Source organism: Diospyros lotus, chromosome 8, assembly GCF_014633365.1.
Source record: "Diospyros lotus cultivar Yz01 chromosome 8, ASM1463336v1, whole genome shotgun sequence".
Classification (NCBI taxonomy): domain Eukaryota; kingdom Viridiplantae; phylum Streptophyta; class Magnoliopsida; order Ericales; family Ebenaceae; genus Diospyros; species Diospyros lotus.
In genome coordinates, this window is record NC_068345.1 from 41,728,167 (window position 1) to 41,755,272 (window position 27,106).

Sequence of the window (27,106 nt, forward strand, 5' to 3'; positions counted from 1 at the left end):
CACTAAATTCTCAAGGTGGGTGTGAAATAATTGATGTTTCTCAAATGGTGTTTAAGAAGTTTGCATTAATAAAAGGGGAAAGGGAGAGAGGTTGCTTTTGCATAAGCATGCACAATACATAGCTTGTAGCTAATGCATAGATATATATATATGTATGTATATATGATGAGTGGCTCTCTTATATTCTGTTTCATGATGATATGACTCCTTGATTCTCTAATGAGATTGACATTTGTTTCCATATAGCGTTTTATGCTTTGTGGGTTGCACATGAGGAATGACTAATGAGGGACCCTTCATAGACCAAACCCTAGTTGCAAAGGATCATCTTTTTGATGCTTACTCTACTAGTTTTGTTCTTTTGGCCGACAACATCTTGCTGCTTTTTCTTGTCTAATCCATGCCACTGTTAATGGATATAAACTCTTGATCACTGGAAGGATCATCCATCAGAGCTTTCCCCTTGGTCCTCTACTCCTAATAATCCATGCATTTTCATTTGAGAGTGTTACTCATTTCACTAACATTAATCAAGTTCTATAACCAACTGCCAAAATTGGATGTTGATTTATGAATGTTTACCCACTTAATTAACCACATTCATGAACTGTTTCACAATTTTCACGTATAAAGGCCAACTGGGTAGGCATAGACTAGAATAGCCAATATCATAACTCGATGTATTGTTGCATCCATCAATATTCCTTTCCCCATAAGAGCTTGCTTCAAAAGGCACAAGACAACAAGAGCTTTTTCTTGGCACTCGTTCTACTTATACCAACATGTAAGAAATTAGACAACAAGGGTTACCAATTACAGAAGAAATGGCGCTCCTGGCATTGGAAGAGAAGAATATGGACTGTAACTGAGGGAAATCTGATCAGTACATGAACAGAGAAACAGATAAGAACACGGAATAGGGTTTTAGTTTTAGGTAGCGGGACTGTGTCCCACTTCTTCTTCATTGCTCTGCCATTAATAGCAAGTGAATGGAACATCTCAGACTTGTTCGTGACTACTAGCTCAGTAGAGAACAAGACATAAATGGCTGCCTTTTTTGTCCAACAAGACATTGATTCAGAAACGGCCTATCTGCCCCTCCCTCTTCTTGTTTTCACATGCAAAATTTTTGGGTCACTCTGCTCACATGAGACAATAGCTAATTGAGGAATGTAATAAGAGCAAACAACACCAAGTTTGAATTTTGCGTGCCATTGCGTCCCTCCATTATAAGTAATATCAAGTAGGAAAATCAGGCTTGCTGGGGGTGTGTTGGGATTTACTTCCTCTTCACACGATTAGGGCCTCGGTGGGATACAGTATGACTCAAGTAATTCTCTTCTTGATTTGAAATTTGCCTGTCTCATAAGAAAACCATAGAACTGGCTACTTACATTGCAGCCATGGTTTGGTTCATAAGCCAGGCATATTGATCAAAGAAGCTTCTGATAAGATACACCTTTATTTCATACGCCAGGCGAGATGATAAGATTATTGAAAAGATGAGCAAATTCAGGACGAAGACAAAACTATGCAAGTAGGAAAAAGGTTCAAATGATTCGATAATATAAGCAGAGCATATGTTCACAAGATATCCTTGCTGTTTAAAATTATAGACATTTCTGGACTTCCTTCCCAAATTAAAAGTAGCTAACCAAAGACACAGAATTTAATTTAACCTGCAAGCTCTTAAAAGTTCAGATGTGATCCGAAACCCATGTAGCAACCCTTGGAAGTGATGGAACATATTCAACTCGAACACTAACTAGATGAAAACGATCGGTTTCCACGCAAGTGACTTAAAACTTCTGGACAACTACTGAATTAGCGAGACCAGCCTGCTCTATTGTTTGGGATGGATCAGTGAGAGGTTTGGGAGGGAACCCAACTGTCTGCAGCTGGTAGGTTCTGTTGCCTCCAGGCCTAGATGCATCAATGAAGCCCCGGATATCAGCTACTGTGTGGTGGTAGTTGAAGTGCGCAATCATGCGAGTCCCATCACCCAACCTAAGTTGAATCGATGTTGATGGCAAATTTTGATCGACAACTAGTCCCTCGGAAGGGGTTGCAGTAGTATTGAAAAGAGCATCGGCAACTGGTTCAGCAGCTGCCGGAGTGCTGCCACCGAGGGTTCTTCCCACACCCTGGAACGCGGTATTACGCGTCTCAGGTTCCTGCAAGATAATTGAATAAGAACCAATAAAAATGTTGTTATTAAGTTTATGCAGTATGAAACGATCAAAAGAATGGTTGACTGGTAGTAAGCATTTACCACCGTCCCACAAAACTATCAACAAGACAACCCTGTCCACATAGGAAGCACAGGATCTTGTAGATAAGCAGTAGAACTTCCAATAAAATGACTAGATTACATATATACTCACCGGAAAGTTCTCATCCCTCCTTATAAGATTAACATGAACTGAGGACCTCCTATCTGCAGGCTCAAGCTCTTTTGGGCACTCTGACTTTCTAATGCTCTGCATCGAGATGTGACAAGACAACAATAGGGCACACCATTAGAAGAACATGATCAAAGGTTGATTGAGTAACAAGGACAATAAAATGTAAAAAATGCTCACACATAAAACCCACTCACAAGAATAGAATAGTGTCAAATCCAAACTAAAACCACAATTTAAAAGGGTTGGGTAGTTTTTGTGCATAGCCTTACCCTTGCTTTGCAAAAAAGCTGTTTCCACAACTTGAAACCATATGACTTCCCAGACACAAAGAAGTAACCTACCATTGCTACCAAGGTTGTTTCTCAACAAGGAAAGAAAAATAGTAACAGCATAAAACAAATGTACCTAGTTAAAGTCCAAACAAAAATAGTAGAACACAATTAGGAAGTCTTAAAGTTTGGCCCATAGAAGGCAGAAACAGTGAAAGTTTCCTCATCACTGAATCTTTGAAGTAACCATTAAAGACAATGGCTGTAAAAGTAATAATAATCAGATCTTGACAATGAATCAATTGATATAGGAGAACAAGGCTCTGACATAGGGGAACAATGCTAGAGCAGAGATTTCAAGCATGAATTAAGGATTTCAACCATGTTATATAGGAATTCGTTTTTTTTTTTTTTGGGGGGGGGGGGGGGTTGTTGCGCGGATTTGCTTTTTACCTCCAGGAAAGCAGCATTTCCAGGATCATTCAAACTCCTCAAAGGCCCATCGTTTACAGTAAAACCATTTCTCCAGAATACAATGTTGTGAATAACAGCCTCAGGCTGCTGAGGAGCAGATGGCACAGTTTCCCCTGTGAGTAATCTTCCAGTTCCAGTAAAACTTCTTGAGCTTGAAGATGGACGAAGGTTATCCATGGGCCCCTCTACAGCACCCAACTGCCTAGCTTGATCAAAAATTGCATCCACATCATTTCCCTTTGAGGGATCTTGGACAAGCATGCCACTATAAATATTGCAGCAAATATGTCAGCCCTCATAATCTTCAAGAATATGGATAAAGTCATCAAAGATATTTTGAAAATGACTAGGAGTAAAGAAAACAGACAAATGAACAGAAACATTCATATATAATTTCCTAACATACGTGTAAAAGATTACTCAATTTGTACAGACTAGTTACTATCAGACCTAAAAAAGGGCATCCCCACAAGCCAAGTTTTGCAAGGATTGGGAGAAAGTCATCTTTGTATGCAGCTTGATCCTAGCTTTGCAAATAGGCTGTTTGTACAACTCAATCCCATGACTCTTCCAGTCATAAAATATGGACACAGGTTATCCTAGCATTGATTGTAGCAATTTAAACTAATTGTATCCAATTCCTCCAGTACTAAAATAGCAGGAGGTACACAAAGGCCATAGCACCAGAAAATTATGATGTTAAAGAGCAGCTGTGATTCATTCCACTAATTACAAATCCATCGTCCAATGGCTACATCTTAATTAGGGAAACCCTAATTAAGATTGTGCTATGCTACGTTGTACAGCACAAGCAGAATAGTACAATGTGGAGAATGTGCTATGCTTGTCACCATGAAATTTAGGGAAACCCTTCTGATAAGAATTTTCTCCTCAACATCTTAATTAGGGAGCACTACCAGTAATATTATCCAAAATTTCATTTACACCCAACCATTTCAATATGGCAGATTAGCAAACATAACATTCAAGGGTAGATATTCTACTCCTGAATGGAAAGAGTTGTAACATGATATTCTATAGGAAAATGAATAAATAATGGGGAGAAATTCTTATTTACACAGTTTCATCCACTCCTTAGATTTACCTAAGTCATTTACGTTGCTTATAATTGAGTATTACTTTCTACATTTTATTTAATATTTTTTATTCAAAATTTTAATTCGTTTTAACTTTTGACAAGGAAAATATGCCCATCTAATCCTTTGGGGGCCAAATTTTCTCACAAGATAATTAATAAAATCCAACATCCAAAACAACAAAAAAGTTTCCTAGTCCTGCCCATGACCCATCCACCCCCCCTCCAACATTAATAATTCACACAATCTTTCCGCAATAAATGCGCAAGGAGAAAGGATTGAAAGAGATCAAATAGTAGATTCAACCACAAAGTCTCAGTATTAACTTGTCAGCGTAAACTTGAGGGTATATTTTTGTTTGACCTTTTTTATTTCTGAAAAGTTTTAGCTTGATTGTCATTGGAGAATCTGTTTTTTGTCAATATGAAAGCACAACAGCAAAGATCAATTTTTTTTTTTTTTTTATAAAGATTGGGAAATGAAGTGTAATTCTAACTTTTTAAAGATTTGAAACAATTTTTCATGTTGATGTTTTATTATCTTAGGATGATTTAAATATTACTTGTGATTTGTTACGCTTGCAAATTGTATGTCATCTTATTGCTTGTCATTTTACGAATTTGTCTCATGTTGAAACTTGAATTTGAAACAATGCTTATGTTGATGTTTTAAACTTCTCGTATTTTTCTGAAATAATTGTTATGACCCAAAGGCAGGCCAAGGGTATGATTGTAATTAGTAGACTGGGGTAAAGCTGTCATTAGGAGAATGCATGTAATAAAATACTGTAGTACTTTGCAGTTATAGCTGTGGGCCGCTTGTACTTGGACGGTTATAACCAAAAGAAGCCTATAAAAGGTAGCAGGCGCTGAGAATGGGAATTATGAATGAATTGGACATAATTCTTTCCCTCTCAAATTCTGTTCCGTCCAATCTCTCTCTCAATTTCTCTCTCCAATTCTATTTCTCTCTCTCTCTCTCACTCAATTCAAATTCCTACGGCTACTCTAATTACCGAATTGTTTAATCCTCTGATCTGAGGCCTAATATTTTGGTATCAGAGCAAGATGTCCTCAGAGATCAAAGATGGAAACAATTCGAGCAGGATCAATAGCGGAAGGCACACGCATGAAACAGCTGGAGACGCGCTTGGAGGCGTTGGAGTTCAGAATGAACCAAACTCGAGAAGCAATTGCGCAAGGAAGGAAGATCAAGCCACTGCCAGAGAAGCTATGCAGCGAGAACTGGAGAAACAAAGGGAGATTATCGACCAACGCAGGCAGAGAATCCACAACATATTCAATATGCTCTTTGTTGTTCCACAATTCAGGCTTCCACCTGAGTTTCCACCACGACCACGAGATACTACTACGACCAGACGTATTAGGAGAGTCAAGTGAGTCGTCAGAGGTGGACACGAGAGTACTAGTAAAGGGCCTGAATTCTCACGTTACTATTCATACGCCTATGCCTTGCTTAGAGATTCCCCTGTTTGACGGATCTAAGCCTAGGTGGTGGATCCGTAGGTGCGAGAGATTTTTTCAATTATATAATGTACCTGAGGTCCAAAGGGTAACCATGGTAGCGGCGTATCCCAATGATACTGCCGACTCCTGGTACAAAGGATGGACGAAAGCAAGAGAAGTGGAGGCAAGATGGAACGATTTTGTGGAAGAGTTGTGTGTGAGGTTTGGGGAGAAGAATAAGTCTGATGTGATTGAAAAATTCAAGATGTAGAAACAGACAGGATCGGTGGTTGAATACTTAGATAAGTTTGAAGAGTTGAGAGCCTTATTGTGGAATGCACAACCACACCTAATGGAACAATACTTCATATCCAACTTCGTGAGTGGCTTGAAGGGAGAACTACGATCCATGGTTAAGATGATGATGCCTACCACCATTAGGTAGGAGGTGGAGAAGGCCAGATTATAGGAATTGATGTTAGAAGCCATTTTTGGCAAAGGCAAGGCATGGCCAAGGAGTAGCATGAATCCCCCACAACCTACGAGGGTGAATGAGAGGGGACGAATGCTGGATTAACATTAGGACCTCGTAGGACAAATCATAACGAGGCGAGTGGGACTACAATGGAGTAGAGAAGACAGTTGGGACTCTGCTAAAAATGTGGTGATAAATATGGTCCCAATCACCAGTGCAAACAACAGCTATTGAAGATGGGAGGCAAAGAAGAAGAGGAGGATGACGATGAAGGGGAAGATAATGAAGGAGTGGTAGAAATGGAGGAGGAAGCGGAAGTAGAAGATGAAGGAAGAGAGATATCATTCCATGCTTTGAAAGGGGAGCCAACGCGGAAAATCATTAAAGTGAGGGGACAAGCGGGGAAAAGGAGGCTGATGATCCTTATAGACAGCGGCAACACACATAGCTTCATAAATGAGGCCACCGCCACTGACCTAAGATGTGAATTGAGGGCCACTACCCCATTGTCGATTACTGTAGCCAATGGTAACCGTATGTACAGTCATTACAGTCATTACAGGTGTGCAGACTTCAAATGGCTCATGCATGGGAAAGAGTTTGCAATGGATCTAAGGGTCCTAGAATTGGGAGGATGCATAGTTTTGAGAGGCGATAGGCGCAAAGGGTCTTGGAACCTGAGGCGCATGAGGTGAGGCACACCTTTGCAAAGCGAGGAGCGTCTTTTAGAAAAAAAAACTCAAAATCTTATAAAATCATAAACAACTATCAAATTATCAATAATAACACATGCAGATCATTCATGATTCATCATCTTCAAATTCTAAACTAACAACATCAAAGTTGATTCATTCATCGTGCAAAATCTAAACTAGAAATATCATCAAAGTTCAAACTCAAAGTCTCAAACTCAAACAAGTACCAATTATCATGCAAAGTTCTAAACAAACGCATAAACATTACAAGTCCACCATCAATAAACACTACAAGTCTACAATCAATAAAAAAGTTTTAATCAATCATCGTAGTCAAGAAAATCGTCATCATTAAGGTCAATATCTTCATCATCCACTTCAATCACCCCTTCATCTTCTTCTTCCTTTCCCAATTCTTCTCCCTCTCCCAAGTCTTCATCATCTTCGGTCTCTATCTCACTTTCCTCCTCGTCTTCAATCTCCTGAGTTACTCGCCGTTTTGAAGTCAAAGTCGAAGTTGAACCCGATTGTGATCGAGTTTGTTTAGTTCTAAATCGATAACTAGGCTCTCCAACTCCTACAGCCGCAACGACATTACTCCATGTCAACCCATCCCCAATGTCATCTAGAAAAACAGTTTCATCATCTTTATCATTCTCCTCATCAAGCTTTTCAGTCAACCATTCATTGCTTTCATCAATGTGGGTTAATATGCCTCAATGCTCTATTGTATTTCACAAACACCAAGTCGTTTAAATGAAGTTGATCAAGCTTGTTGCTCCGTTTAGTATGAAGCTGCAACAATTTATGCAGAAACATACTAAGAAAAAGCTACATGAAACAAACTAACTACTAATAAAAATTATAAGTGTTATATGTACAATGCACTCGGCGGCTGGACAGCTTGAGGAGGGTGTTTCTGGCGGCTGGCTTGAAGGTCGGAAGGAGAGGGAGAAGATGAGAGTGATGTTGGGAGGAAGATGGGAGTGACGAGCCGACCTGCCGACTTAGGTTGCCTAGGTTTCATGAGGCGTGCCTCATGCCCCAACGCCTCGTCGTGCAAGGCGAGGGCCTCTCGAAAAGTGCGTTGCCTCGGCCCAATTGAGGTGCCAAACTAGCGCCTTGCACCTAAGCGCGCCTTTAACATCTATGGGAGGATGTGATATGGTATTGGGGGTTGATTGGATGAGGACGATTAGTCCTTTGACATTTGATTTCAACAAGCTAGAAGTTATGGTGGAGGTGGATGGTGAAAACTAACCCTGGTAGGGAGTTTGGAAATACGGGAATGCAAGCTCATTTCGAGAAAACGACTACAGAAATTGTGGAAGGAAAGGAAAGTTCAGATCTCCCAGTTATTCTTTATTCAAGCTAGGGAGATAGAAGAAGAAGAAGGCAAGGTCGAGAATGACCAAGGAAAGCTAACATTTGCAAACACATTGCCCCAAGATGAGGTAACTACACTAGACTCCCTCCATGTACTATTGATTGAATTTAAGGATCTATTTGCTGAACCTACCTCACTCCCTGCTAACCAAAACCTAGACCACTCCATTCCCCTTAAGCCTAACTCTGAGCCTGTTAATGTCAGACCTTACCGTTATTCACCTATGCAAAAATCTAAGATCGAAAAACAAGTGAAACAAATGCTTTTAGCCTCCCTAATTCAACCCAACCAGAGCCCATTTGCCTCACCAGTCCTATTAGTCAAGAAAAGGGATGGAACTTGGCAGTTTTGTGTGGATTACTGCCAGTTAAATGGTCTCACCATCAAGAACAAATTCCCTATACCAATCATAGAAGACCTGATGGATGACCTACATGGAGCAACTATCTTCTCTAAACTAGACCTAAGATCAGGATACTACCAAATACGCATGCACCCTAATGATATCCCGAAAACAGCCTTTAGGACCCACCAAGGCCTTTATGAATTTGTGGTAATGCCCTTCGGGCTTACCAACACCCCTGCCACTTTTCAAACCTTGATGAACCAATTGTTTGCACCTTACCTCAGGAAATTCACACTGGTATTCTTTAATGGCATCCTCATATATAACCCTGACCTAAAGCTACACCTAAACCACTTAAGGACAGCCTTTCAGATCCTTAAATTCAATCAACTGTATATTAAAATGTCTAAGTGTCTATTTGCCAAGAAAGAAGTGGAATACTTGGGACACTTGATTTCGGGGGAAGGTGTTAGTACAGACCCAAAGAAGATATCTACAATGACAAAATGGCCAAAGCCTTCCATGGTGAGGGAATTAAGGGGCTTCTTGGGATTGATAGGGTATTACCGGATGTTTGTCCATCATTATGGGGTAATCAATAAGCCCTTTACAGAATTGCTCAAGGATAAATTCCAATGGAGTCCAAAGGCAAAAGCAGCATTCACAACACTAAAAAAGGCCATGACTAAAGCACCAATCTTAGCCCTGCCAGATTTCTCAAAAACTTTCGTGGTGGAAACTGATGCTAGTGATCTGGGGGTGGGCTGCAGTGCTCATGCAAGAGGGAAGACCATTAGACTACATCAGTCAAGCATTAGCCCAGAAGCATATAGGACTAAGTGTTTACGATAAAGAGTTATTGGCGGTTTTGGTGGCAGTAGATAAGTGGAGGCATTATTTGGAAGGTAACCACTTCATAATAAAGACTGATCATGAGAGCCTTAAATACTTGTTATAGCAAATGCTACACACTTAGCTGCAGAAGAAAGGGGTATATCCAAGCTAGTTGGGTTGGATTACACCATACACTATCGACAAGGGAAGGAGAATAAGGTGGTTGATGCACTCTTGAGAAGGGAAGGAGGGGTCTGTTGTAATCCCATCACCTTGAAGGAGCCAGAATTCACCCAGTATTTCATGTTTCTTTGCTCAAGCTATCAGTGAAAACACAACAGACATCCTCCAATTTACCACAACTCTCTGTAGACACAGATGTCACGGCGGTGCCCAACTCTATCCTAGACAGACGAGTATTGTACAAGCACGGGGCTCCTATCATACAAGTGTTGGTGAAGTGGTCGAATCTTGCCCCGAAAAACAACACCTGGGAATACTTGTCTGACCTGCTAAGGCAATGTTACGACAGAGCTGTGACAATAAGCTATCCTCCTGATTCAACATGAATCTGGGAAGTGTGCTTGAACAAGGAAAAGAATGGAGAGGGAAGTGTAGAGGAGAAATCAAGGGAGGAAGAGAAATAAGAGAGAGAGTAATGGAATCTTTGATTGAATTCTTGAATGCCTTTTTACAGAAGAGAGAACAAGCTTATATAGCTTAACTCGTGGGTGCTGCCACAGCAGATCACACCCCCTCTTCTAACCAACTATTTTGTCCTATTCTAGCACTTGGACACCTAACAGATTCTGTCATAACAAACTACCTAGCTGGAGAATAAATGCATGCAAGAGAATAAAAATACTAAGGCAGTACAAATAGGTAATATCCGAATCTAACACAAAATTAGCAACAAACAATCAGACGGCATCTGGTCTCGTGACAGTACCCCTCCCATCAACTATTTCTTATCCTCGAGAAATACTCAAAAGACTGATTGTTCTTGGAAACTGCTACATCAACATAGGTAAGTACTCTCAGGTGTCCTCCTCGAACGATTTCCCCTGCCACCTGACCCTGACTTGAATGAGGAGGGCCCTTTGATGGTAGATTACCGTCCTTTCCATTATGGCCTTAGGTTCCCTTGGACCTTCTTTCTCCTTAGGCAGAGTTGGTAGCTCTTGGTTGACTCTCTCGTTCCTCGTGGACTTTTTCAGCAAAGAGATGTGAAAGACTAGGGTATCTTGGTCCCCTCATATAGCTGCAACCGGTAGGCTACCTTGCTTATCTGGGCTGTGATGGGAAATGGCCCAAAGTACTTAGGGCTGAGTTTAGATACCTGCCCTTGAGTGATGGCCTATGTGGGTATCTTAGTCTCAAATAAACTCTTTTCCCGACTTCAAATTCTCGGTCACTTCTCCTTTTATCCACGTTTTGCTTCATTCTGTTTTGGGCTGTTGCTAACTCTTGTTTCAATTGTTGCAGCACCTCTCTTCTCTGCTATAGGTACTCTTCTACGGTGGTGGTGGTTGTTTGACCTCCCATGGCTGGTAGGGAAGGGGGTTTATACCCATAGACAGCTTCAAATGGAGTCATTTTGGTAGAGGCATGGTGGATGGAGTTGTACCACAACTGTGCCATGGCCAACCACCTATGCCAACCCTTGGGCTATCTCATACACGTGCATCTTAGATAGGTTTCTAAGCTTTGGTTCACCCTTTCAATCTACCCATCAAATTGTGGGTGGTAGGCTGTCGATAGACTAAGCTTGGAGCCCACATTTTTCATCAGTTCTCTCCAAAAATGACTTATAAACACCTTATCCCTATCTGAAATAATGGTCTTGGGGACTCCGTGTAAAGCCACCACCAGATCCATAAACACCCTGGCCACTTCTTGAGCCATGTAAGGATAGGACAACCCTATAAAGTGTGCAAATTTAGTTAACCGATCCACCAACACACAATCCTTCCCTTCTAATATTAGCAGGCCCTTTATGAAATCCACTAACAAACTTAGCCACGATTGCTCTGTAATCTGCAAAGGCTACAATAACCCCAGGGTAGGCTACATTTTCATGCTTGCACTTCCTACATATGTCACACCCAGTGTTATTAAAGGCGTGCTTGATACAAGGGCGCAAGCCTGGCACCTAGAACCAAACTAGGTGGACGAGATATGCCCAGGCGTGCCTGGGCGCACCCAGGCCCTCAGGCGCAGCCTTGGGCTTAGGCGTGCCAAGGCTGCGCCTGGTTTGTTTTAATTTAATTTCAGTTTAATTTAGTTTAATTTTAGTATTTCTTGCTATATTTTAATCAAATCTAATCCTAATTCAAATTATACCTAAATAAAAGAAAGCAAGATATTCTGAAAAGCTAAAACAAAGACACTTAAGATAGAAGAAATCCCAAAAGTCAAGTCTGTAGTTGTCCTCTCCTCTCCCTTCTTGGCTACTCTTGACTATCCTCTCCCTCAGACGGTAGTCACGGCACAGCTCCAAGATAACCAGAACTCCTCTCCCTTCTCGGCTTTCCTCTCCCTCTCCAAACAAACGGCAGCAACGGCACATCCCTCCCTTCTCGCTCAACTCTCCTCTCCCTATTCAAACGGATAGCACAGCCACCCTTCTCGGCTCTCTTCTCCCTCTTCAAACGGACAACACCCTTCTCAGCTCTTCTTGCCCTCTTTAAACGGATAGCACAACTCCACAACTTGTCTCCCTTCTCGACTCTCCTCTCTCTTCTTCAAATGGACAACATAGCTACTGCATCATCTACCTTCTCGGCTCTCCTCTCCCTTCTTCAAACGGACGACCCAGCTTTAGGTAGCAACGGGAAACAACAAACATTAAACAAAGGAAACAACAACGATTTCCAGGTATGTTCGTTCATTGTTGTCTCCTCTCTTTATTTATTTTCTAGTTTCGAGTTACAAGTTTCAACACAAAGGGCAGCAAGCCAGCAACTGTTGATTTCTTATTGTTGTTGGATATTTGTTTGTTCTTGGAGGAGTTATTTTATTACTCCTAACAATTTATTACTATTCTATAAATAGAATAGTGGTCAGCAACTCTTAGTAGCATGAGCTGCATGGCTGCAATGACCCTTAGGCCTTAGCAATTCTACCAGTTCAATATTGTTCATAAATAGAACAGTGGTCAACTACGTCAGCACTCAGCAGCATGAGCTGCATAGCTGCAATGACGAATGACCCCTTGAGGTATTTTTTTTTTTTTTTTTCTTAAGATGGTCTTTAGAGTGATATTGTTGTTGACATGTTGTGAATCTTGTAGGAATCAAAAATTTAAAATGTCATCCAACACTGTTAATCCTAATCCTGATAGTAGCTCTGCTGGTAGAAGAAAAGATCCAGCATGGAAATATCATAGTTTGGTAAATCCCAAAGACCTTAACACTTTCAAATGTAATTTCTGTGGGAAATTAACTAAAGGAGGTGTATACCGAGCCAAATAGCACCTTGCTGGAGGTTATAGGGATGTTGAAATTTGTTCAAAAATGTCCTCCTCATGTTAAAGACAAATTTATAGAGTTTATATCAAAAAAGAAAAGGAAAAATGACTTTGATGATATGCCAAATTTTGATGATATTGACACACTAGGAGATGATGCTGATGAAATGGACGTAGGGGCCTTCCAAAGCCGTGGTAAAAGGCCTATGCAAGGACAAGGGTTATCTATGCAACAAAAAAAACAAAGGCAACAGCAAAAATGGCCTCTTGATTTGTTTTTATCTGCTAAACCTAAAATGAGTAATCAAAAGGAAAGCAAACTACAATAGAAAGTCATGTCAACAAAGAGTTGAGAGAGAATGCATGTGTTTGGTTTAGTAGATGGATGTATGAAGTTGGTATACCATTTAATGCAGTCAATTACCCTAGTTTTAAGCCAATGATGGAGGTTGTTGGGCGAGCTGGTCTAGGAATGAAACCCCCAAGTTTTCATGAGGTTAGAGTACCTTATCTTAAGAAGGAGGTGGAAAACAAAAGAAATTATGAAGAGCCATAGGGAGGAATGGGCAAGATATGGATGTACAATCATGTGTGATGGTTGGAAGGATAAACGAGATAGGTCTTTGCACAACTTTTTGGTAAATAGTCCAAAGGGGAGTGTGTTTATTGAATCTATTGATACATCTTCCTATGCTAAAGATGGAATGAAACTTCACCAATTGCTTGACCGATTTGTGGAGGAGATAGGAGAAGCAAATGTCGTTCAAGTTGTAATTGATAATGCTTCAGCTAATGTTCTAACTGGTAAGTTTTACTTTTACTAATTTATTTTTTTTCTTTTTAATTTTTACTGAAATTAAGCACTATTTTTTTCCTTGAATTGATGTCTTGTAGGAGAATTGTTAATGACTAAGCACAAGAATTTGTATTGGACATCGTGTGTTGCCCATTGTATGGACTTGATGTTGGAGGACATTTTTAAAATTCCTAGACTCGAGAGCACATTTCAGAAGGCATGTTCAGTTAATGGGTACTTATATAGCTCTGCACAAGTATTAAATATGATGAGATTATTTACACAAAAAAGAGAAATGTTAAGACCTGGGAAAACAAGGTTTGCCACAGCTTTCCTCGCCCTTTCAAGATTTCATAAACAAAAAGCTAATTTGAGGAAGATGTTCACTTCAAAAGAGTGGACTAACTCTAGATTTGCAAAGGAAACACGAGGTAAGCAAGCAGCTCAAATAGTGCTCCAGGAATCATTTTGAAAAAATATTCTTTTTGCTCTCAAGGTGTTTGGGCCTCTTGTCAAGGTGCTTAGAGTGGTGGATAATGAGGACAAACCTGCTATGCCTTATATTTATGAGGCTATGGATAGGGCAAAAGAAGCCATTGCAAAATCTTTTGATGATGAGAGCAAATACGAGAATATATTTGAAATCATTGATGAGAGATGAAATGTTCAGTTGCATCGTCCTTTACATGCAGCTGGATATTATTTGAATCCTGCATTTTTTTACTCAAATGAAAGTATTAGACAAGGCAGCGAGGTTATTGAAGGGTTGTATGCTTGCATAGAGAGGTTGGTTCCCACTGCAGAAGTGCAAGACAAACTTTCAAAGGAGTTTAGCTTTTATAAGAATTCTGAAGGGTTATTTGGCAAACAAATATGTATTAGAAGAAGGAATCAATTATCACCAGGTAACATAGTTTTCTAAATTATCTAATTAGATTAGATCAATAATCTATATTTTTAATTGTTAATTTGTACATGTTTTTCTCAGTTGAATGGTGGTCTCAATTTGGTACTGGAACCCCTAATTTGCAAAAGTTTGCCATGAAGATTTGTAGTCTCACTTGTAGCTCTTCAGGCTGTGAAAGAAATTGGAGTATCTTTGAGCATGTAAGCATTTCAATCTTATTAGTAATATTAAGTATTAACTAGATGATTTCTTATATCTTTTAACTTACTAATTCTAATTTAATTACTATGGCAACTTCATAACAAAAAGAGAAACCGATTGGAGCAACGTCTTAATGATTTGGTATTTGTGAAGTATAATAGAGCTTTGAGACATCGCTTCAATTTACGTAAATCAATAGATCCCATTTCCTTGGATGAAATTGATGAAAGTAATGAGTGGTTGCTTGGGACAATTGACCAACTTGATGATTCAGATAATGAACTTGTACATGAGGGCGATGATTTGACATGGGCTGATGTTTCTAGAGCTTTCGGTGTTGAAAAAGCTCACTATGCAACTAGATCAAATGCTCCAACTCCAAATTTGACAAAGAGTAGAAGAAGGGCTACTACTTCAAATGTTCCAATTGAACCTGGTAAAGATGAAGAGGAAGAAAGATATGATGTGGAAGAAGAGGATATTGGAGATGATGTTTCTGACGATGGGAATATGGAAATGTTAGATCTTGATGTTGACAATGAGGATGATTTTTAGATTATCTAATCTTAATTAGGATTTAAGATCTATAAATCTCTTTTGGATTTAATCTAATTTTGGTTAAAGACTTTTCTTACAAATTTTTTTAACTTCTGTGATACTTATATTTTGGTTGCTGAAATATGTTTGGATTTGTTGTGCTGGAATTCACAACTATGTAACTTGTTTTAATATTTATTTCTCTTAGTAGTTAGCATATGTTGAATTTTTTATTTTTTTTTATAACATGCTTGTTAAAATATTATTAGAAATTAGAACTTATTTTATACCTTTTTCTTCAACTAGGACATATATTTTTATTTTTTTTATTTTTATTAATTTGTGCCTAGTTCCACCAGGCTCACGCCTCGCCTTGCGCCTTAGGCTCCAAGACCCTTGTGCGCCTTGCGCCTGTAATAACACTGGTCACACCCCATAACATGTTCTTTCACAGTCCCCTTAAGTTAAGGCCAATAAAATAATTGTTTAACCCTCAAATAGGTATTTTGGATACCCGAGTGCCCCCCCAAAGGAGACTCGTGCAACGATTGCAAAATGCTTCTCTTAAGCTCAGCATTGTTGCCTACAACTACCCGACACTTATGATTCAACAATCCATCCTTCAGAGCTATATCCTTCCACTTCATTGCCCCCCACTGCTAATTTATCTAGAATCCCCTTGATGTGTTCATCCCCTTCATAGTTGTTCACCACTTCACTGCACCACTCAGGTATCACCATAGGGCAACTACTTCCCCTTCTTCATGACACCTTGATAGGGCATCTGCAGCTATATTCTCCTTGCCTTTCTTGTATTGTATAGAATAGTCAAGTCCCATTAGCTTGGCCATTCCTCTCTTTTGAAACTGAGTTTGCAGCTTATGTTGCATCAAGAATTTAAGAGACTCATGATCAGTCTTAATTACAAACCTGCCCATCTCCAAATAATGCCTCAACTTCTCCACTGCCATTATAACAGCCAAAAACTCCTTCTCATAGATGCTTAGGTTCAGGTGCCTTGGGCTTAGAGCTTGGCTTAGGAACGCTAGGGGCTGGCCACCCTGCATCAATACTACTCCAATCCCTACCTTGCTAGCATTTGTTTCTAGCACAAACGGTTTGTTAAAGTCTGGCAGTCCCAGGGTTGGGACTCTACTCATTGCAACCTTCAATTTATTGAAAGCCGAATCAGCCTCCGGTCTCCAATGGAAATTCCCCTTCTTTAACAATTTTGTGAGGGGCTTAATAACCTTTCACAAACCTATGGTAGTATCCTGTCAAACCAAGGAATCCTCTGAGGGCTCTTAAGGTATTGGGTTTGGGCCAATTCAGCATGGCCTCCACTTTCTTTGGGTCGGTACTGACCCCCTTTCCCGAAAATAGGTGTCCCAAGTACTCCACTTAAGGCTGGGCGAATGCACACTTAGACCTTTTGATGTATAATTGATGGCATCTCAGGACTTCGAATGTGGCTTTTAGGTGAGCAATGTGTTGGTCTAAGGTAGGACTATAAACTAGGATATCATCGAAGAAGACTAGTATGAATTTTATTAGGTAGGGCTCAAATATTTAGTTCAGTAAAGATTGGAAGGTAGCCAGGGCATTGGTGAGCCCAAATGGCATCACCAAGAACTCAAAATGGCCATGATAGGTTCAGAAGGCAATTTTATGTAGATCCTCGGGCTTCATCCTGATTTGGTGGTAGCCTGACCTTAGATCAAGCTTTGAAAAGAATTCAGCTTGGTGTAGTTCGTCCATTAGGTCTTCTACAAGGGGTATGGGGAATTTATCTTTGATGGTCGGGGCATTTAGTTGACGGTAGTCCACACAAAAGCGCCAAGAATCGTCTTTTTTATTTACCAAGAGGACTGGTGAGGCAAATGGACTCTGGATAGGTCTTATAAAGGACTGATTCAACATTTCCCTAACCATTTTTTCAATTTCAATCTTTTGGGCAGGTGCATAACGGTAAGATCTCATGTTGATTGGTTCGACATTCGATTTGAGGTTAATTGCATGGTCTAGGGTGCAGTTAGGAGGTAGGGTGTTTGGTTCTTCGAATAAGTCCCTAAATTCCATCAATAAGGGGCAGTGTGCTTACCTGATCAAGATTCCCTAATTGATGATTGACCAAGAGTTGCAACTCTCTATAATCTTCCCCTTCTTGCTGCTCTTCCACTTCTATGATTGAGAACAGCTACAAAAGCTGACTCCATTTGCTCTGCAAGACCCTCCCCTAAGCTTCTTTCATGTGATCATTTTGCAGGCAGCAGCCTCCTTCCCACTAGTAAGAGTCATCCTTCTTCCCTCTTTTTCAAATGACACTTCCATCTTGTTGAAATCAAAACATACGAGACTCACCCCTTTCATCCAATCCACCCCCAAAACTACATCACACCCTCCTAGTTGTAGCAACATGAGGTTTGCCTCGAATTTCTCTTCTTGCATTTCCCATATGAACCCCAATCAGGCCGAGTTACTCATTACTCGATTCCCGTTTGCAACAGTCACACTCAAAGGTAGTGTACCTGTGAGTTGACACTTTAGCTTCTTGGCAGTGCTATCATCAAGGAAGTAGTGTGTGCTTCCACTATCAATTAGGATTGACAAACTACCTTCCTTCACTTTTCCCTCAACCTTGATAATGTTGTTATTGGTGATTTCCTTGAGTGCACGGAGATATCTCCCCATTGTCCTCTACTCCCTCTTCATCGATTCCTTCCACCTCCTCTCCTTCTTCGTCTTCTGCTTCTCCTTCTCCTTCTGCCTTTTAATAACAGTAGCTGACTGTCATGACCCAAGATTCCATAGAAGGGCATTATAATAATAGACTTTGCAAGTTGTTAGGAAATATTTTGTAATGCTGTTACAGCACATGGATGCTGTTATTTTTGTTAGATGAAGCCTATACAAAGGCCCCATTGTAAGAGGAGAAGATATACATGAATTGATTAATGAAATTTTCAATATATCTCTCTAAATTTCTCTCCATTTTCCCACTCATTTCTCTTAACTTTCTCCCTAATCTAATTATGTTCAATCTCCCCCTTCATTTCTTCTATGTTCTTCCCCAAATTCCTTCCAATTACTTCTAAGACCCTAGCTAAACCCTAGGGTCATGACAAATTGGTATCAGAGCATCAATCCTTGGCTGTGGTTCCAATTCATTTGATGGCTGGTGAAATCAAAACTTATATCAAAATCTGATTTCTTATTATCTTTTCCAATCTCGTTCTTTCTTTCTACGATTCTTCAGCAATCCCTTCTAAATTCGATCAAATCCTCAGAGACCGCAATAGAGCCGTCCTAAGCTTTTGATTAGTTCGACTAGAGCGACAATCCTCAACTGTTGAATTGGATCTGGACGATTCTGGAAGATGTGACTCTCTTTGAAATTGATCGAGTAAAGGTTTAAGGTGAAGTATGACGGTGATTGGGCGAGTAGAAAGACGAGACTCTGTGAAATCAACTAAGCGGGGTTCGGTGAGTCCGACAAATTAAACAGTTTCGGCAATAGATTGTTGGGCGAAGAACGATTAAACCGAGAGAAAGAGCAAGGCAACTTGGCTCGGAACTGAAGGCGACTTAGATAGTGAGTGCGATTCCATAAGGCGGTTCAGGCCAGGCGATTTTGAATTGGAAGGCGACTTGGCTAGGCAGATCCGTTTGAGATTCCGACAAATCTTAACAGTTGGGCTCGTGTTTGGAAGGCACAATTGAGAGGCAAATTCTTGTGGGTGTTTTGCTCGTTGATTTCTGATCTCTGTGGCAGAAATGAGTCAAATGTTAGGCGATCTCTAGCGGCAACGGAATTAATCAAACTTTCAAGAGGCGTTTCATAGAGTTGAATTACCCTCGACACTGGTTGTTTGATCTTCAGGAGAACTGACCAGAGCAAGGTCCTCGGCCATGATTTCCAACAAGCTAGGCGAACTCCCTAACCGCGACAGCTCTCTGCTATGTTCTCGTGATCAATTTCCTGTCGGATTTCAAAATTTGATTCTGACACACTAGGAGGTGAGTGTCGGCTAATACTTTTGGCTTGGAAATTTGAAGGCAACTGGGCTAATTGGTTTCGACGGTGCTTTCAAAGACGCCTAGAGCAATTCCAGTTGATCAGAACTTGTAGGCGAAATACAACCTTCTTGATTTCGACAGAAGGATTTTTGGCTAATTGGCCCTGAGGCAGTTGATTATCCAATTGTTGTGATGCCGATTGTGATTTTCGGCTGAGAGTCAGATGCTCTGGGAGGCCAATCAAGTTGTTGTAACTGTGCAACTTCTTCCATTCCTAAAATAGGCTAGACTTTGAAGTGGAACAACGCCTGAAATTTGCCACCTCTGGGATCAATTTCAGAGGTGACTGTTGTGAGGCAGATACAGAAGGGAAGTGTGGGATTCATCATGTATAAAACTCCTTCTATTTGGACTTCGAAGTATACTGTTGGTGAAAAATCAGCCATGGAAAGCAGTGCATACATGAAGCAGAATGCTTCACTTTCAGCTGGAATAGAACCTCAATGGCAACCAAAGAAGGCTTCATTTCCAGTTGGGTGTCCTGCTCGTGAAGCTAGGGGAGGCAGTGCATACATGAAGCAGAATGCTTCACTTTCAACTGGAATGGAACCTCAATGGCAGCCAAAGAAGGCTGTATTTACAGTTGGCAGTAACAAGGAACAGGAGAAGGGGATCAGCCAAGTTGACAAGGAAACAAGAAGTGTAAGAGTGCAAGGAATTCGATCGAATGTTTCGTGAGAAGCTAGAGGAGTTTGCAATGATACTAATTAAGAAGTATCATTACAACTTTTCGGGGAAATACTTTGATGATTATCACAGAAGTTTTAACAAAGAAGAATTCCTAAAAATGGAACAACCGAAAGAGAAGACAAGAAAGTGGGAAACTGATTCATCATTGACTTTCGAGTATGTGCTTGGGTATTTTGAATTAGGCAGCAATATCAAGAAGGATGTTGGCAGCACAGAGATGATATTGGTGATGGATTACATCCTTCAAAGGGAACCTATAATGAACAGATTGATAGGGCAGCCAATGCAGAGGGATCATCTGATATTGCTGAAAAAGAAGTCCAAATAGAGGGGAATTGTAGCCAACAAAAGGGAAAAGAAGTTGCTGAATTACTTGCAAGGAATCAAGAGATCATAACTAAAATTGTCGTCATCATTAAGGATGTTCTAGGTGATAATCGAGGAGGTCCAAACCAAGAAATGATTGGGGAAGTCAATCAAAAAACATTACTGATGGGAGCCAACAAGAAATTGGGAGACTTGGACATGAATTCGGCCACAGCTGCTTTGCAACCAGCTCTGCCAATGGAAAGAGCTAATACCTCGTCAGAACTGACAGTCAAAAAATGAAGGATTATTGAAGGAAGAGGAAGCGGATGATTTAGTTGATAAGCAAGCTATAAATCGTGTGGGAAAAGATGGGAAGGATGAAGTACATATGGCAGCCGCTGAGAAATCATTGGCATGGATTAAAGTGGCAGCAGATCCTAATTCTAAGGCTCACAGACAACCTGGGACTGCGTATCCAAGACAAGTCTACAGTTTCCCAATGCTGTATGTACAGGGTGTGGTGGATATTGCTGAAACAGAGCAAGGCCATGGGATGAATGGGAATAGAGTAGAGGTTGCTATGGAGGTAGGTATGCCATCCTTCCTTGTATTGGATGGGGGGATTGAGTGTAATTGGATAGCCATTGCAAGACTTGGGTGCATCGGACTTGAACTTGATAAAGTTTCTTCTGTTGGAGTCTTGCGCCAACTTAGTCTTGGAATTAATCTTGAGAACCTACAAACGAAGAAGAAGCAGCCTAGAAGAAGAAAGAAGGAAAGAGGCATGACAGGGATTGAGAAAGCTGGAATTGGTTAATAACAGTGACCAATTGTTGAAGTTCTTGGGGACAAGAACTCTCTCAAGGGGAGGGAAATTGTCATGACCCAAGATTCAATAGAAGGGCATTATAGTAATAGACTTAGCAAGTTGTTAGGAGATATTTTGTAATGTTGTTACAGCACATGGATGCTGTTTTTTGTTAGATGAAGCCTATATAAAGGCCCCATTGTAAGAGGAGAAGATATGCATGAATTGATTAATGAAATTCTCAATATCTCTCTAAATTTCTCTCCATTCTCCCACTCATTTCTCTTAATTTTCTCCCTAATTTTGTTCAATCCCCCCCTTCATTTCTTCTCTGTTCTTCCTCAAATTCCTTCCAATTACTTCTAAGACCCTAGCTAAACCCTAGGGTCATGACTCTGACACTTGCATTGGTGCCCCGAAAAGTACCTTTCTCCACATCTGTAACAAGCCCCGGGTTGCCCTCCTAAGATCGTTAGGTCTCCCACCAAAGTTGGAATTAACAAAATTCCTACCCCCAACATTACCTCTCACCAGCTCCTTGTTAACCGCCTTGTTGTTCCCTCCTTGTTGCCAATTCCCCATGTGCACAGCCTTCTGTTGCTGTGATCTCTGTTTCTTCAACAGTGCCTCCACTATCATCTCTTGCAACTTGGCACTCTCGGCTGCCTGCTCAACCATTCTTGGCCTGATCATCTTCACCATGGGCCTCAACTCTTCGCTTAGGCCACTGAGGAAACTAGAAACAAAATACACCTCAATTCTTCAAACCTCCTTAAATATGACCCCACGTCACCCATCTATTTTAGCTTGTTGAATTCCTTGATGGTATCCGATAAGCTCCTCTCTCCAAACCTCCCACACAATCTTTCTGAAAACTCCCTCCAGGTATAGTTCTCTCTCACTTGTGTCCACCCTTGAAGTCATGCATCCACCCCGTCATCAAAATAGGTAGCCGCCAAAGCTATTTTTTTTTCCATTGGCACATTGTACCACTTAGACAACCGCTCACACTTTCTAACCCACCATCTCGGATTGGTTCCATCAAACACGGGTATTTCCATCTAGGGCATGGGGAACCCCTGTGGTGGTGGTAGAATAGTCCGGTCCTCCCGTCCACCTCCTATCAATGTCTCAGTATCATCACCCTACTCGATGACCATGTCATGGGCTCTATTCTCGGGGTTCACTCTCTCATTCTGTAAGATAGGGTCATTCTTATCTCTATGAGGGAAGTCGGGAGATAATCTTACTTGGTTATGTTGGGTGAACATCAACATAAATTGTTGGAGTTGATTTCCCATCTCCTCCCTCATATGGTTGATGTCGTCTCTCATCTGGTTAAGTCCTCCTTCCATCTTGCGATCCACTGTCATGATTGCATCATGGTTTTTCTAGTTGCTAACTTCCAATCAATCCACCTGATCCTGGAATTTGTCAGGCTCGAATCTGACAAGAGGGTTCCTTCCGTGAATTTGGAAGGAGATGATGTAGGCGGGAAAGATTGAGAGAGAGAGAGAGATAGAGAGAAATTTGAGAATTAGAACGAGAGAGAGAGAGAGAGAATTGAGAAATGAGAGGGAAAGGAATTTGTGGTATAATCCTCACATAATTCCCCATCCTCATCCTTCTGGTATTTATAAGGAAGAAATACAAGCTGGCACGGCAGTTAGTTACTGCCCAAGCGCGCGCCTGAAAGGAATTTGAATTATTCCTTTACTATTTTATTACATCACTGCCACTATATGATTCTAATTACCCTTACACCATCGGTCTATGACAATTTTCCCCCGTTTCTTGCCCCCAAGAAATTAGAGTAGGCTGGTGATTTTGGGAAATCGGTGCAGGAGATCGAGGAGATACTCCCATGTTGTGTTGTCCGGATGTAGATGAGACCATTACACAAGTACTTGGATCAACGGAGCAGTGGCGTTGTAGATCACTCGTTTGTTAAGCACTGCCAAGGGTTCACCCGTCTCTTCTATGGCTTCCAATGGTGCTGGCAATGTTCTACTAGCTAACTCTGTTGGGCCAACAGACTTCCTCAGAAGAGAAACGTGAAAAATTGGGTGAAGGCCCACTCCCCCAGGTAGCTGTAGACGGTAAGCCACAGGTCCCACCTTAGCTAAAATTTTGAATGGCCCATAGAACTTGGGGCTGAGCTTAGATATTGGGCCCTTGCAGAACAAGTACTGTTGGAACCTTCTGACTTTCAAATAAACCTCCTCTCCTTCTTCAAACTGCCTTTCTGTTCTGTATTTATCTGCCAACTGCTTCATTCTTTGGCTGGCGAGGGCCAGTTCTTGCTTGATGGTGAGTAGAGCTTCATGCTGGTCCTTCAGATATAGGTCAACAGACGTTTCTGTGGTGGATAATGCATTACAGCCGGAATAATGGGGGGCAAATAACCAAACAGAGCCTCGAAAGGGGTTCGTTTGTGTGCGGTATGATAGTTGGTGTTATACCACCATTGTGCCAATGTCACCCATCGACTCCAACTTCTGGGTTTGGAGATACACAGGCATCGAAGATAGGTTTTGAGACACTGATTGACTCTCTTCGTCTGCCCGTCAGTCTTGGGATGATATGCTGAAGAAAGGTGCAGCTTGACTCCTAGCCCTTGGAATAAGGTCTTCCAGAATTGGCTGGTAAAGACCTTGTCACAGTCGAACACTACCGTCTTAGGTAAGCCATGAATTTTAAAGACTGTATCCATTAGCTTCTTAGCTACTTCAGTAGCTATGAACGGATGAGCCAATGTGAGGAAATGGCTGAATTTGGTCAATTTGTCCACCACCACCAGTAGAGTATCCGCTCCCTCAAATTTTGGTAACCCTTCAACAAAATCCATTGAGATCAATTCCCAAGCTTGTGACGGTATTTCTAACGGTTGTAGGAGGCCCGGGTAGGGTATTTGCTCATGTTTGCACCTTTGACATGTAGTGCATGCCATGATAAACTGGGTCACGTCTTTTTTTAATCCTTTCCGGTAGAAGAGTTGTCTGACCCACTGGTAAGTGACATTGAGTTCGGAGTGGCCACCAATGGGAGAGTCATGCAGACTCTGAAGGATCTTCTTTTTCAACTGGTCGTCATCCCCAATAACTACCCTGTTTTAAAACCTCAACAATCCCCCTTTTAATTGATAGTTCGGTTCAGAAGTGGGCTTTACTGCGACCTTAGTGAGTAATTTTTGGATCCAGGGAGTCTGATCATAGTTGTGGGTTATATCGTGCACCCAGTCAAGAACAAGAGCGGAGATGGCATGGCAAGAGGCTGAGCCATCTCTCATTGAAAGAGCATCGACTGCTCTATTCTCTTTTCCTTGACGGTAGAGGATGATGAAGTCGAAGCCCATGAGCTTGGTGATTCCCTTCCTCTGTAACTGATTATGCACTCTTTGATGTGATAAAAATTTGAGGCTCTCATGGTCGATCTTAATGGTAAATTTCTTGCCTTCCAAGTAGTATCTCCATTTTTCCACAGCCATTAATACTGCCAGCAACTCCTTGTCATAGATGCTTAGCCCCATGTGCCGTGGAGCTAGTGATTGGCTTAGATACGCCACAAGACGTCCTTCTTGGTTAAGCACAGCCCCTATACCTGTATCACATGCATCCGTTTCTAAGATAAACTCCTAGGAGAAATCTGGAAGAGCTAGTGTTGGGGCTTGAGTCATGGCTGCCTTAAGAGATTCAAATGCTTCCTCTGCTTCCGGACCCCAAACGAAACTATTCTTCTTTAATAAATTAGTCAACGCCTTGCTAATAATCCCATAGCTTTTTATAAACCTTCTATAGTATCCAGTAAGGCCTAGAAAACCCTGCAGCTCCTTCACTATATTTGGCCGTGGCCAACTCTTCATAGCTTCAATTTTGTGGGGATCAGTACTAACTCCATGTCTAGAGATGATATGGCCCAAGTACTCCACCTTTTCTTCTGCAAATGAACATTTAGACCTCTTCACATACAATTTATGGAATCTAAGGATCTGAAATGCCAGCTTGAGGTGTGTTAGATGTTGGGCTAGGGTGGGACTGTATATGAGGATGTCATCAAAGAATACCAAGACAAATTTACGCAGATAAGGAGCGAAGATGTGGTTCATTAATGCTTGAAATGTAACGGGAGCATTAGTTAGGCCGAAAGGCATTACTAAGAATTCGTAATGTCCTTGATGGGTTCTAAAAGCAATCTTAGGGCAGTCAACGGGATTCATGTGAATTTGGTGGTAACCGGAAATCAAATCTAGTTTAGAAAAAATGGATGCTTCGGTTAATTCATCCAACAAGTCTTCAATAATGGGAATAGGGAATTGGTTCTTGATGGCTAGAGAGTTAAACTACCTATAGCACACACAAAACCTCCACGTACCATCCTTTTTCTTAACTAGGAGGACTGGTGAAGCATAGGGGCTTTGGCTTGGTTGCACAAGATTTTTGGACAACATCTCCCTTATGAGTTTTTCTATTTCTTCCTTTTGTATAGGGGAGTATCGGTAGGTTTACGGGTTCACTGTTGGGTTTAAGGTGAATGGAGTGATCCAGGATTCGGTGGGGTGGAAGGGTTTGGGGAGTGGCAAACAGATCCTCAAATTCCAATAATAAATCGTGAATGGGTCTAAGAGGATGTACCTGGCCGTTCTCCGCTATCAAGGACTTATCTCTGTGTGAGACATGTTGTTGATCTCTAGCAGCCTTTTCCCCAACATCCATCGCGTAAATAGAGTGTAGTTGTCCCACAGTTGTGCTCCCCTGTTCCAGCAATTTCTGAATTCTTTTTTCATATACAACCTTACATTCTCCAGCTTCCTGACTACCATGCAAGGTTACTTGTTAGCCCTCCCAGTTGACTGTGACCTCCAGGGTGTTGAAATCAAACACCAAGGGACTTATGGTCTTCATCTAATCTACCCCTAACACAACATGACACACTCCCAGTTTGAGTATTCTCAAGTCAGCTGAAAACTCATGCCCACTCAATAACCATTTGAATCCTCTACACTTGAGTTGGCTTACCATCTTAGTTCCATTGGCTATTAGTACTAACATAGGAGGCGGTTCTTGTAGATTGCACCGTAGATTGTGGGCGGTTGTTTCATCAAGGAAGCTATGAGTGCTGCCACTGTCGATCAGCACAACTAAACTCCTTTTTCGGACCAACTCCTTCACCTTAATGACCATACCAGTTGCCTGTCCTTGTAGAGCATGCATGGAAATTTCGCCTCCTTCATTCCTTTCAAGAATGCCCATACTTCTCTTCACAACAAAAACATAGGCCTAACTGTCTTTTTTGGTCCAATGATAGGGTCCTGGGTTGTACGTTAGGCTGGATAACCTTACCCACAGGTCCTCCTCTCTGCCATTGTGAAGTATTACCCCTATGATACCCCCCATTATTGTGCTCCTCTTGGTTGTTTTTGGATGATAGCCTATGCCTCCTAGCAAAGGTTTCCATCGATAGCTCATGCAGACGAGCTTGTTCCGCTGCTTGGGCCATTATTGTGGTAAACAACATCTTAACTGTTGGCCTAATTAACTCCTTCAGCCCACTAATAAAACTTGAAACAAAATATTCCTCGTCTAAGTAGGGATGAGACAATGAAAGTAAGGCCCTCAACTCCTCAAATCTAGTTTGGTATTCCTCCACCGTGTTGTTTTGTTTCAATTTGTTAAACTCCTCAATGACATCAGATCAGTCCTTCTCTCCAAACCTTCGGCACAATTGACTAACGAACTCCGACCAACTCAAATCCACCCTACCATGGCTCCAAGTTTGGAACCAGGCATCCGCCACGTCGTCTAAGTAGGAAGCAGCCATACATACCTTATCCCCTTCAGCAATGCGATGCTGATAGAACACCTGTT

At 41.2% G+C, this 27,106-nt stretch overlaps 1 protein-coding gene across 1 annotated transcript in view; it reads right to left on the reverse strand.

The window, feature by feature from the left end:
• Positions 1–1,538: 1,538 nt before the first annotated feature.
• Positions 1,539–27,106, reverse strand: part of LOC127807471 (plant UBX domain-containing protein 4) — a 31,040-nt gene continuing 5,472 nt past the window's right edge. The window contains exons 2-4 of the mRNA XM_052345342.1: positions 3,128–3,413; positions 2,385–2,480; positions 1,539–2,174 (exon numbers count right to left, since the gene is read on the reverse strand). Of these exons, the coding sequence (XP_052201302.1) occupies positions 1,800–2,174; positions 2,385–2,480; positions 3,128–3,413 (757 nt within the window). The 3' untranslated portion in view covers positions 1,539–1,799. The remainder of the gene's footprint in view (positions 2,175–2,384; positions 2,481–3,127; positions 3,414–27,106) is intronic.